The sequence below is a fragment of the Cimex lectularius genome, unplaced genomic scaffold (assembly GCF_000648675.2).
Source record: "Cimex lectularius strain Harlan isolate CLEC.00 unplaced genomic scaffold, Clec_2.1 scaffold100, whole genome shotgun sequence".
NCBI lineage: Eukaryota > Metazoa > Arthropoda > Insecta > Hemiptera > Cimicidae > Cimex > Cimex lectularius.
Genome location: NW_019392663.1, coordinates 654089 through 668167, shown reverse-complemented (window position 1 = coordinate 668167; position 14079 = coordinate 654089). Strand labels below are relative to the sequence as shown.

The window sequence follows — 14079 nt, the reverse complement described above, 5'->3', positions numbered from 1 at the left end:
CGCTGGTTTGGTCTTTCAGATATTTCAACGTCTTCAATGATGGGTTTTTGTCGCAAAGGAGGTTACAGAAGCATAAATGGGACTTGCCTGACAATATATCACTCAGACCAACCGCAGAAAGTACTGAAAAGATGATTGGGGTAGAACAAATATTTGTTTGTCGAGTCTGCACTTTTGCTAGGGTATCTTTTTTCTGAACTGGTGACTTCAGATTACCAAGATTCAGATTATTGCAAGCAGCAGTTTATGGACCAATGAGATTATCGTTTACAATTGTACGATTTATTGCACTTTTTTAATTTGTTACCTATACGTACTGTATTTGTACTTATTTATTACAAATGTAATTATTTCACTGTACGTTTTTTCACATGGTCACAGCACGAACTCATACCAAGGTGGTTGCAGTAAAGTCTTGTTTAAAGTTAGTTTAGTGTGACGGTCAAGGCGTATTTCGGTCCTAGAAGTCGTCGAATTTGTCCATATATTCTGTTAGGTTGTTGTCTTTGAGGTCTTTTGTGGAGTCAATCTGCTGTCTACGTGTACTCCTAGGTATTTGACTTGAGTGGAAGTCGGTATCTCTTTGTTGTTGATGTGCACTGGAGGTCAAGACTTTTTTCCCCCAATTTGAACGTACACTGAGTAAATTTTTCTTATCCTCTTATTCGTCTTATCTTCCACTAAAGCACCAGTCTTCGATAAGCTCAAGGTGTTCTTCGATAATGACGAAAAACTCATTCAGTTGGTGCGACATAATCCTGTGTTGTTGGATCAGGCCAATTCCAAATACATGGACTCGGATTTCAAGAATACTCTCTGGAGGAAAAATAGGACCAGAAGTGAAACCAGAGTAAAGTACGTGTATATTTCAGTAATGTTTATATTATGAATAGCAACAGGGTATAATAAATTATGAACTACGATTAGAAGTTAAATAAGGTTGTTGGGTATTTGATAACTACAGGAGAGATTTAGCATCAGAATTGAAATAATCAGGGAATATTTAATCTGTTGTTGCGTTCCCTAACCTTTAAATGTAAATTTTGTACTGTTCGACTTTCACTCCTCGAATCCACTTGGGAAGTAACGTAATTATAAGTGCGCATATCGTATTTCTTAATGTATTAAGAAGTTTAAGTCTTAAGCCTTAAGTTATGGAGCAAGCAAAATATTCCTCCATCGTTCACTAATCCCTTATAAAGTGTAGCAATTTCTCTTCTGTCCCTTTCTTGTTCCATGCTTGACGGACCCACTTCCGTTTTCTCGCTTCGATAATCTCGATCCAAAATCAGTGATATAATCAAAAGTTCATCATCTGAAAACATTGCCATTTTGGTCCATCAAGTTCACTTCTAGGCACGGATAAAATACTGACCGGTGTGAATCTCAGTGGCCGGGAATGCGGGTCGTCACGATTCTGTCACATCACTGATGTGTGTGAACTGACACCTTTGCACCACCGTCGTGTCAGTCTTCGTCCCTGTTCATATACACCAAACATTAATGAGTCCCTTGTCACCAATATGCGGAAAGCACATTCGTTTTCTCTAGTCATTATCCCACTGTAGGACAAACCACAATTACTGAACTGAAAGCACCGATGGTTTGTGCGCCAGCGAACCGGCATACTCGATAGATAAACCTTATAGACAAACCTACCGCAGTATGTATTGCAGGCCTTGCTTAGTTGCAGCAAACGTACTAGTACCTATCGCAGTATACGATACTTACTAGTAGTAGCATGTTATGATTAAAATATTGTTTATATTTTGGCTAGTGCTTCTTGAACGTTTAAGACATTGATACTTCTCAAATATCCTGCATGGCTCAAGCTCAAAAGGGTGGCCTCTTAATGTCCATTGTTTCTACTGAGCAAATCAAATAGCTTAGAATGTACTTCCTGATGTAATTGTCAGTAGAATGTATGGATATAATGCCAATTTGATATAAGATAATCTAAAATTAGATTTGCTTGATTTATCAAGTTTATCCGTTTTTCCTTTGCTGTCAATTCCGTCGTGTACTGGCAGACATTGAATTATTGTGGATATTATGCTTTATGTATTATTGGACAATTATTGTTCCTGTTTTTAAAAAAGAAATTGATAAAAATATGACTTGATTTTTTTATTTTCATGACAAGGCAGAGGTTTTTATATGGAGAGGTTTTTCGTATAATCTAAACATATTTACTCATATTTTAAAACACAATCGGTAATCTCATATATATTATAAACTAGACTTTTACAGCAAAAAGCGTGCAATCATTTTTAATATGTTCGAGTCGATTTATCAACACTGGCGAGTTCGACCGTGACCAATTAATTTTGGTCCGCCTATTCTCGCTCTACTTGAAACACGTTTCTTCCTTTAATCTTCAGTGTTGTGCGGCCAATCGGGTTTTTCCATGAAATAACAATCAAAGTTATTTTGTTTGTTTTTCTGTTTTGTTATTATTTTCCAATACCATAACTGTTCAATCAAATTGTTTGATGAGTTTCTTAAAGTATTTAAAGTTTGCGATGTATCTGTTCACAAACAATTAAATAAAATTTGATAGGTAACTATCAAGAAATCGTGTTCTTATCCCAATGTCATAAATGTCCAATCCACCACATATAAGTTGACTGAACACTTATAGATATTGAAAATTTTAAAAACAAAAATCGATTTAGTTTAGTTTTATAACATGGAAAACGAGCCGTTCAGTAAGTCGAGTATGTCGTATGAGTATGTCTTATAAATCAATTCTATCATAATAGAAATTATTGTTAGGAGATGGATCGACCTTGTGTAGGTTTTCATGTGTGATAATCAGGTATTAGGTCACGGAAAACATAAAAACTCCCAACTTCATGTCAAACTTTCGTTTAATTTGTAAACATCTTCAGGGCTTAATGCGAAAAAACATAAAACCATAGCTATCAATTCGACCAGGTTTTATGTTTTTTTATTTACCTGATTAACCCAGAAACGTAATAGAAATTGAATATGAGGTATGGTATATTTATTTCCTCTGAATGCCTTTTTGTAGGAAAATCCAGTTTTATTCGATTTTTCTATATTTTCTTGATATTCCCGATTGAGATTCATAATGCAAATGACTGTGTAAATAGGTTCTGCTTATTATACAACCCCATAACAACGACTTCTTGTTCATTTTCGTTTATTCTTTATCTAGTACTAGAGTATGTTTATTAAATTATTTTTAAACATTGAAATCATTAATAAAACATCAATCTCTGTCCTTGAATAAGACTTATTAATCTGGCTGTAAGTGCACGAAGGAATCGATAATAATGGAAAAACGGATAAACTTATTCTAAAATAATAAAGATTGATGGGCTGACATTACCAAGAACTATTATCCAACATACCAACAATTGCCTATCACTATATTATAAGCGAGCCTTGCCGTATTTTACCTTACCAGAGGTGGTACTCCAAACTCACTTGACGGTAAAGCCCGGTGCACACATGTGGTTTCTTGCTGGTCCGGCTGCGGGCCCGTAGCAACATACGCATACATACGATTGCCAAACTGGATGGATGTTTAAGACAGAAAACGTGGCATTTTTGCTCACCTTGTTTACAAAGAGTACATTTACAAACGAAATAGACACAGTTTTCATTTTGTTACGGTGCCGCTGCGACATGGAAGGAAATGCTATGGAAAAACGACCGCAAATCCGGTGAAAAACCACGGAAGCTATGTGTGTACTAGCCAATCTGATGCTCTGTACTTCAGACGCAACTGCGAGACCTGACGGCAAAAACCGCTTGTGTTTATGGGGCCTACTAAATGACTGCTGAGTCATAGCTTGCAACCATCAATTCAACAGGCCCATACAATGGAATAGATCGTGTGATTTTCTAGCCATTGTCATTATACTTGGCTACTTTTACTTTTTCCGTTGACCCAAAAGCAGCTGCTAGTGTTCTAGGAACTGAGAAGGGTTTACCTAGGTAGTGTGTAAAAATCTTGCACCGGAGTTTCTCTTGTGTTTGTTCTTCTAAAGGTCATAGTATGCCTTAGTTTGCTCGCTTCGATGTTTTAATTTATTGTAGACGAGATTTAGGTTTTGGACGTATTGCGAGGCCTCAATAAAGAACCAAGTTCCTTAGTGCTTCGTTTTAGAATTTTGTAAAACAGATATGTTACTCATTTTGGAACAACCCCCCAATCGTTTGCCATATAACCAGATCGATTTAAGGATTATAAGTGAGACGAGGAGTAGTGAGGATTATATCGATGGAAAATGTTTCTTCCCAAAAGCCAACGTTGTGTTTACACAGTTATGTTCTGTTTTGTAATGTATTCTGTCCATTTCATTTTAGAATCTAGCGTCACACCTAGATTGTTGTGTGTTTTAGGTACTCAGGTGGGTGAGTGAGTGAGTGAGTGAGTGAGTGAGTGAGTGAGTGAGTGAGTGAGTGAGAGAGAGAGAGAGAGAGTGAGTGAGAGTGAGTGAGTGAGAGAGAGAATGAGAAGGAAAAGCTTCCCCGGTCAGGGCGGGATTCAGCCATATACCGAAAGTGTCAGTAAATCTGCATGCCTGTGTATGTATAAATATGTATTTCAATTCCCCTCAGTTTCGTCATCTTTGCCCCAAACAGCATTTTATGAACTTTTTCACTTTATCCAAATACATTACTCATTACTTATTACATTATTAATACGTAATACATTTATAACGTATAGGTATTTATGAGAGCGTATAGGTATAATAATAAAATTCCACAAGTGGCTCAAATCAGTTTCATAGGAATAAAAATGTTAGTGTGTAAAACCATGTTTTCATTAATAAAAATAGCAAACTAAAAAATGAGAGCTAGTCAAGCTCGATTCCCTTTTTTTATAACCAATTAATTTAGGTTTTGGGTGAAATAACAATAATTTGACAAATACTGTTTAAAATCATTTGACAACTAAAAGTGAAAAGCATTACATATTCTCTTTTAATTGAAGCTAGAGAGGAAGAATATACACTTCATCAACTGCTCGAGTCGTCAACTCGATGGAGAGACGGTTAACATTTGTCCATGATTTATGATCTTAAGAAACCAGTCTTTGCGGGGAAGCCTCATCCATCCATCTACCAACCGTACTGTCTCGTCTCACGATGTACCAGGACCGCGTCCCCCGACACGAACTTATCCTTGTAGGCCCGGCCACCGGGTGAAAAGCTTTAAGCTAAGTGCAGACTTGGCAGAAAAGGGGGCTGCCACTGGTGGGGGCCGGTATAAATTGTGAAAGTTGCGCTGCAACACCGCAGTGATAGCCGGTTCGGTCCCAATGATCTCTTCAGTGCAACTCGTTGTTTTTTTCCTGCTCGTCGCAACCTCTGCAGCCCAGAGGCCGGCCTTCGGCAGGTGTCCTACAGTAGAGCCCAAGGAAAATTTCGATGTCGAAAAGGTATCCGCTCACATTTCCGCTAATTAAAATTGTTTAAAACTTAATTTTAAAAAGATCAGACAAGCATTTTAGGCGGTTTATTAACATATTTACCGTTGTACATTTAGCTAATCGGGTTTCGAACGGTACCCAGGTGATTTCACACAAATCAAACAAGACCGAGCTAACGTAACAGACTTAAAGTGGCGTCCTACACATTTTCAAAAAATAGGTCACGCCTCTTCAGTCATACCCACATTTCTCAATTTCAAATAAATAATGATATTTTTTTGTTTGGGCACAATGACAGAGCGCTTAGCACCCAATAATCGCCTCATGATTAATGATCACCTTTTAGAAATCAGCTTCGTTGTTGTACGAGATGAAGACGTGAAGACGTTCTTAAAAACGAACAATTGTCATAAAGGCTCGCCATGTAAGTCAATATGCTTTCCAAACGTGATCAAATGTATTAATAAAAAATCAAATTATAAAGACTTCGATTGATAGGTTCGGACAAACAAATAGCGCTATTTATTTGTCCGAATCTATAAATCGAAGAAAAGCCAGTCTACTAAAAAAGGAAGAGGAGTAGCAATTTATAAAGACTTTCAGACGTTTCATTTTGTTTATAATCGGCTTGCCTATTCTCGTTCGAATTTCTAACCGGCTTGAAGCTCTTCATTTCTTACGCTGGTCTTTTACCATCATTTTTATTTGAATCAATGAATGATCGCACAAAAAGGTCCTTTTGTCGATTATTTCCTTTTTTTAAGTATCATTGAAAATTATAAGTAATTTAAATCGTTATGCAGACATCAAAAAGAGAGACAAAGGCAGACATATAGTGGTACCAGTTGTAAACAGTTTTCTGTAAAGGTGCGGAAATATTTACGAATCGTGCTTTGCAAATATTTATCACCAACTTCCGATGGTTCATGGGAAAACAGCAAACCGCCGATGTAAATTATACGATTTTGGTTAAGAGTGGAGCGGCTTTAGTGATCGCCAGTTTGTGCAAGAAGAGGAGGAAAATGCCTGGACAAAATGCCGTACCAATATGAACTACGAATCTATTTGTATTCATCAAAAAATGTGGTGGATCGCCACAGACGGTTACTTCGCAAATTACCACACCTTAAGATATCCTTTTTTTCCGAATATAGTAGGGTACAATCGGGCTGCTGGATTCGAACCTGGGACCTTTACCTTACAGTGATGAGTCGCCGTGTCAACGTCTAAACCGTTACTGACACCGACACCACAGGTTTACTTTTCAAATTATGTTGCAAGATTTGACTAAACTGATCATTTGAATATATTTGTTAATGAACTTAAACCGGATTGAATCGACAAATGACTAATAATGATAATAATTGAAAAATTAAATGTTACATATAAAAAAGTTTAGCGACGTATTTTAACTATGTTTTCAACAGAAATATAGAAAAAATCCTGCCAAAAAATCATTTCTCCTAGTGTGATGCTTTAAGTTATTTCGCATGATATAAAAGGCAACTTAATATGGTTTGGTTTTAATTTTAAACTTTACTTTGTAGATCGTGAGATGCGGTCTGGTGTGACGTAGGTTTTAGAAAAACATTTTCTTTATCGTGCGAACGTTTCGATCTTTATTGAGCCCTGAAGATGATCTCAATAAAGATCGAAACGTTGGCACGATAAAGAAAATGTTTTTCTAAAAACTACGTCCACACATCTCCAAATAATCGTTGACTAACGGTCACTAAACGCCACACATTTATACTTTACATTCAGATACATAAGTAAATAAACATATACATGATAACAGAATCAGGTACAAGAAGTTTACGCCAAATTAAACAAATTTTCAATAACTAAACGATACAAGTGTCCACAAATTATTGCTCTTAATTAACTTCAAAAGCGATAACCGTTGACAAAACCCCGTCATTACGGTCATTACGACCAATATCGCGTTTGAAGCATGTAATAGTCAATTGATTGGGTGGCAAGGCAAGGGTCAATTCAGGGATAGTTGTCTATGTTTGTGAAGTCAGTTAATTAAGAATAATTTGTGGACGCGAGTTTTTTTTTTTTTTTTTTTTTTTTTTTTATATTTAATACAAATTACATATAGTTGACATTGAAATTTGAAGAATAATGAAATTCCCAAAACATGGTTGAATTGTTCAAGATGTCACGCCAAAATTAGACAATTCGACTAAAATGAGTTTAGAATTTAAAATCTGCTTGTCATGAATAAATATTCTTCGCACACAGTAGATGAAATGTAAAGTTGAACAGAAAATTAGCCTAATTAAAATTCAACATAATTACGAAATGACTTTTTTACTATGTTGATAATGTGAACTGAACTGTTTTTGAATGCGGCACAATTTCAGATCCGTTGCGCAGGGAGGAAATCCTCGATACGTTCCATTCCGAGATCTGCATGTTGCAGAGGAGGATGTTTTGAAATGCCGTCGCTTTCTCTAAATTCGTACGATTTTGATCTATATAGTGTTTGATGATTTTGAACAACACTCCGGATCATTTTGATTTTTGACCATGATTTGTTATGTACCGTTAATTTGCGTTTATTCACAATCACATTCATCTAACGAACAAGCGAGAGGAGCAGAACCAAAATCTTCCAGGTTGAATACCACGCAAGAAATTGAAATTGTCCTAAGTATGGCAATATTGTTTTGACATGACCGTTTTCAACAAATAAACTAAATAAATTACTTTTGATTCAGTAAGTGACACCGCCTTTCTTCCGAGTTTCTTGAAACTTTCTTTTTCTATTTTTACTTTCATTATAAATTTTGGATTTAGATTTTTCATTAGACATACCTTGTCACATTATGCTATTTTTAACCAGTGTTTTGTAGAAAAATTACGGTACTAAGTTTTTTTTTAAACTTACCAATTAAGTATCAATTAAGCAAAGTTTTAATTATTTAATTATGCAATGAAGTTTTTTGAATGGTTTAGAAAACAATTTCATAATTCTTATGACTGTTTAGCGCCCTACAATTAATTCAAGATCCTTATTCAAAAAATCCAACCACCCAGAAAATCTGGGAATCTATTGCCAATTTAGCCAACCTGTGGATCTATTGGATCCCAAGCCATGTAGGTATTGTGTTGTCCGGAAAATAATGCATACTTTTTGTTATAAAATAAAAACAATTAAATAAATGATTTTAAACATTTTTTTATTAATTACAACACCCTCCATCACTCTCAATACATTTCTCCCAACGTGATGGCAACTTTTCTATACCTTCTGAATAGTATTTTGAGTCTTTATTATTAACAAATTCTGTAAACGCATTTTCTAACGACTTTTGATCAATAATTTTTTGATGTTGTAAAACGTTATCTAGGTGTTTGAAAAAAATGGTAATCGGTAGGCGAGAGCTTTGGAGGATAGGGAGGGTGAACAGAACCTCATAACCAAGATCTAACATTTTTCGTGTTATCACATGTAAGAAGTGTGTGCATATTTGTCCGAGAAGTAGAGAAAGGTTGCTCGATGTGTCCCACCTAATTGAAGGTCCTTGGCTCTATGTAGAGAGCGTGTAGGTATGCCACACGATATGAAAATTATCCGTGGGCACGGCAGCGAGTATCTGTGTCCCCCGTTCCATTCATGGAGGAAACAGGGTTGTTTTTGTATATAGTAATGGCAGTTTTGTGTCCCTAGCGTGTACTGAGAGTGAATGTGTTGATTAATGCGAACGTGAAGTTTGAGAGGGCCTGGTGGAATTGAGTGACTCGACCCTCAATTAGTTAAATAATAAGTGTAAAGGTGATGAAGGAATATCAAGTACTCCTCTACCCTAACTGAGTGTTTATTGCGTATAGTAATGATAGTTTTGGTCCTTTGCGTGTTTTGAGAATGAATGTATTTATTGGAGTGAATGTGCAGTGTGAGAGAGCTGATTGCGGAATACTGAGTACCCCATTGACCCTCAATTCGGTTAATTATATAATACATGTGAGGGATAATGGAATTTTTTTAAACTATTTATTTATTTATTAAGCATGCTCCACAAAACTATTACATGCATTAATAAATATTAAATAATATTACAATCATACAAAAAATACAAACAAAAAGAAGAGAAAAAAAGACTACATGATTATAAACGAACATTTTGACACTTTAATTTTCTTAAATAAATTAAATATTTTCGTGGTTCATACTTTTAACAAAACTTTAAAATCTGTAAGTATAGTAATGGAAACTAAGGTTTTATAAATCAATAACAATTAATTAAAAGGGTAAGATTTGTAAGTATAGTTTATCAAAGTCTATCGCCGATAAGAAGTTCTCAAATCCGAGCAATTTATCATTTGACACCAAATCACTCTTTTTATGAGGCTACACACCACCGGTCGTCACCAAGAATTTCATCAACTCGCTTTTTTCGCTTTCGAACATTGCACAAGAGTATCGAGTGTGCCACTACCCTGACCGATTGGATGGCATGTACGGATAAGAGTGTATGTAAGGTGAGTGAGAGTGTTAACGGATTTAGGAACTGCATGCGTTGTGTTCTGAATTGGCCTAGCTAGACAGCACCCAACCTCGGAAGGATAAAACCGGGGTCTGACCCCGCACTGCCCACAACCAAGGTGGGTGATTCTCGAGACCTGTCAGCAATTTATTGAAATTACAAAATCTGGAATTGCCGGTGGACTGCGAGAAGTGCTTGTGTCCCTTAAGCAAAAGTAAACAGTAACACCGCGCTTGAATATCATGGAGATCGTCTGTCCACCTTGACCAAACCGTGGTTCTGCAATCTACAAAAACCTACAAAGCTTCACGAGCTGCAGAAAAATCGTCGATGCCAACAGGCTCTGCGGCAAGTCCGTTTGCAGAAAACAACGTCGGCGACAAACGCCTGATGGGCATGAAAGTCTGAGATCTTACGTTGTTTATCCTCGGTGCCGACATATACATAACAGTGTCGGCCGAAGAAGTCAAGCTATTTATGTACATATGTCTTAATCAATCCTGCCATATTCAGCTAACTGGACAAAAGGATTAATAATCGTCGAATGTTATTCGGAATAAATATCATGTTCAATTCAGTGTCTGCTTTATGTTAAAGTAGAATTTGGTACACACTCAATGTCTCGTTTTCATTTCAATCCAAAACTCTAAAAACGACTCGCTAACAAAAATGTTTCACGTTAAAACCAACGGCGTGCGCCCCGACAAACCCCTACCCGATTTTTACCAAATATCCTAAGGATGACCAAGTTTAGCCTTGATAAAATAATGAAAAATTTAAAACTAAGAATTTTATGTACAAATCGAGAAAGTGTGAGTGTGAGTCACTTTTCTGCATTCTGTACACGTTTGGATGGTAACTGCCCGCTAAAAAAAATAAATGGAGATGGAGATGTGACCCGCGGCGAATTTAAATTTATTAATAAATCATTTCCTCGCTGGAGGGCCAAAAAAATGGCTACGGCTCGTATATAAAATACCGAACTAAATTTCAAAATCTTCAAAACAAAAATAGTCCTCTCCCGACATTACATTACATTACAAGACTTACACTGATAGCTTCTATTAAGAGCGATAATTTATTAATGACGAATTACTTATTTATTTTGTACCATATGAACTAATTTAATCCGCAGAACTGCCGTAATATGACAAAATAATGACCAGATATTTTCTTACAATCTCTTAAATAATATCATAGCTAAGAAAGCAATCTGGAGACTAAAAAGAAGCAGATTTTAGGCTATGATGTTTTAGCCTGTATTTATGAAAACAGTTAATTGACCACAAAGTGTGAGAAAGCAAGCTGACGACTCTCTAAAAAGACACTTAAATAATATGATCGGCTGTCCACAATTAATCAATTTGCTAAATTTTCCTATTCCATAATGTAACACCAGACAAAAAAATATTTTCACAATCTAATTATAATATAAATGTAATAAATTATTTAAAATTTAGTCCAATTTCTAGACTCATAGAAACGAGTAATAAACTTCCTTTACATTGTACCACATTTTACCTTTCCTTAAGTCAATTTAAACATTTTTTTAAAATATAGATCATGGCAATTGCATTTGATTTGCTTATATATTTCTGTTGCTTAATTAAATTGTTATCATTCCTTCCCACTTCCTTTATATTTGTTTATATATTTCTGTTAAATAATTATTAATTGTTAATAAATGATTACATTTTTATCATTCCTTATATTGGTTTATATATGTCAGTTAAATAATTATTAGTTGTTAATAAATAATTCAATTTTTATCATTCCTTATATATTTTTGTTGTTTAATCACATTATTATCATTCCTTCCAATTTCCTTTACATTTGTTTATATATTTTTGTGTTTAATTAAATTTTTATCATTCCTTTTCATTTCCTTTATATTTGTTTATTTATTCTGTTGTTTAATTAAATGCTTTATCATTCCTTCTCACTTTATTTATATTTTTACACACATGTGTATTGTGACACAATTGCAATATTTTATGTGCATTTGTTATGCTGAATATGTCCATATTTTCAATTATTCTTCTATGTATATTATTATTATTATTTTCACTAATTTCGTGGTCCGCTTGACCAATTAAATATTACAATTAACAATTTTCATCTCGACTAAAACCTTAATTAATTTATTATTATTATTATTTATGTTTCAATATAATATTTATTATTACTTATTTATAGTTTAAACTCTAATAGAACTTGTAACAGGGTATACTTACCCATACAAATAAATAAATAAATAAATAGTTTCTAATAGATACACGCGCAATTTACGCTGTTTTGATCAGACGAGTTTGAAACTGAGAATCTATTGGATAATATTTTTATTTTCTTGAAGTTCATATACATAACAAACAAATGCCAGTAAGTTTTTAATTATATTTATAATACGATATTGAAATTAGCATAATTACTGGAGTTAAAATATTTGCTTTGCTATTCATTTTTAAAAGTTTTAGAGCTGAAAAGATGTAGCACAACCTAAGAAATTAAATCGACATTGTGAAAATTACTGTTCCATTCCGATTAACAAGGGATTTCCTTCCACAGTCAAAAGAATTACACGTATTAAGTGAAGGGAGCAATTAAATAATTGCTGTATGATCAGAGTGTTCCAACTTGAGGTCTGGCCGATTGCATTTACCATTGTATCACAACCATGTGTAACATTTATTTTTGGGTGATGCTGAAGTTCAAGGTACCGTGAGTCGTTAGTTAGCAAAGAGTTTCCACTTTTCAAAAGGACAGGCTAATTGATATTATACATAACAATACATGCTTGCATACACATGAAGAAAAACATACTAATAGTATGTAAGATTTCCTCCTGTACTAATAGTATGTTCTTTCTTAATTTTTATTCTTTCTTACTTTGTTCTCTTCTTCACTATTTTTATTTATTTTTTCAGTTTGTAGGCAACTGGGTTGAGATTGAGCGATCATTCTACCTTTTCGAATCTTCACTATCGTGCACAAAGGTCAACTTCACACTGTATGAGAACAGCACCCTGAAGGCAGATGTCAATTATCGTGTGCCATGGTAGGACAAAGGCAGATTGAAATTGTTAAATTTTTTAATAATAAAATGTGTTTCTCAGGAGGGGGACGAGCAGTGTGTCCTCCTACTTTGTCAAAGATGCGACTAAGACACCAGGGGAGCTCAACATGGTCCTTGCCAGTACTCTCCCGTCCTTAATTGCCAGGATGGCACCAGGTAGTGGAAAGTACATCGTCTTAGACACGGACTACACAGACTTTGCACTCATTTACTCGTGTACTGACCTCAGATTTGTACATGCAGGTGAGCAATATTTGTCTACTAATTTGACATGATTTATTTTTTATTGAAACCTGTAATTTTTTATAGATTTTATCTGGGTACTCGGCAGAGGGTCTGATATTTCAGTGGAAGCCAGGACGGTCGTGTACTCGACGTTGGACAAAAACAAAATAAACAGGGACCGGCTGCTTCTAACCAATAACAAAGACTGTTAGGAAATAATTATTTTTATATACATGCATTGTTCTGAAAATCTGAAAGTTGGAAACTTTGCCAAAAATCACTTTTCTTGTGTTTAACATGAGCAAAATGGACATTCATGTTCAATAGATTTAGGCAATGAATGTTTAATCAATTTCAGGATATTTTCATCCAAAGAAAATTTATTAAATTACAAAATACCAATTTTAAATACTTCCCTTTGTACATAAGTAACTGATAAATATTTAGATCGTTAGTAATAATAATTATTTGTTTTAAAAAAAGTTTTAGTTTCATTATCCTTTTTTTTATTTTTCATTTTTATATGTAAAAGGTTGGAGTTACTACATTTGAATATCTAGAAAAGAGACGCAATTTTTAAGAATTTTTGTTGTATATTATTGCAATAGGTATAAGTATCTGTGGTTTGATTTATCAAACAAAAATTTACACAATTACCGACCAAACAAAACATTATAAAACAATTATATAACATTAAACTTATAACAAATCATATATTTGCGTTTTAAAACACACATACTCATATAAATAAAACAATTTGTACATTTACAGGCTATTGAAAAAACAAAACAAAACACAAAACATCAAAGGTTTTACATCCAATGAATATGTAATAAGAAAGAATTAACATTATAAAAGAATCAACATCAAAAAGT

General features: G+C 34.5%; 1 protein-coding gene across 1 annotated transcript; it reads left to right on the top strand.

Moving 5' to 3' along the window:
- The first annotated feature begins 5261 nt into the window (after positions 1 to 5261).
- LOC106663632 (apolipoprotein D-like) lies at positions 5262 to 14065 on the top strand. Its single transcript, XM_014388610.2, has 4 exons — positions 5262 to 5416; positions 12831 to 12961; positions 13020 to 13222; positions 13289 to 14065. The coding sequence occupies exons 1-4, from the start codon at positions 5297 to 5299 to the stop codon at positions 13414 to 13416; spliced, it is 582 nt and encodes a 193-aa protein (XP_014244096.1). The 5' UTR covers positions 5262 to 5296; the 3' UTR covers positions 13417 to 14065.
- The last annotated feature ends 14 nt before the right edge of the window (positions 14066 to 14079 follow it).

Coding starts and splice junctions, on each gene's coding strand:
- LOC106663632 (XM_014388610.2), top strand. CDS start 5,297: ATGATCTCTTCAGTGCAACTCGTTGTTTTTTTCCTGCTCGTCGCAACC. Junction 5,417..12,830: donor AAAATTTCGATGTCGAAAAG/GTATCCGCTCAC, acceptor TTATTTTTTCAG/TTTGTAGGCAACTGGGTTGA. Junction 12,962..13,019: donor GTCAATTATCGTGTGCCATG/GTAGGACAAAGG, acceptor TGTGTTTCTCAG/GAGGGGGACGAGCAGTGTGT.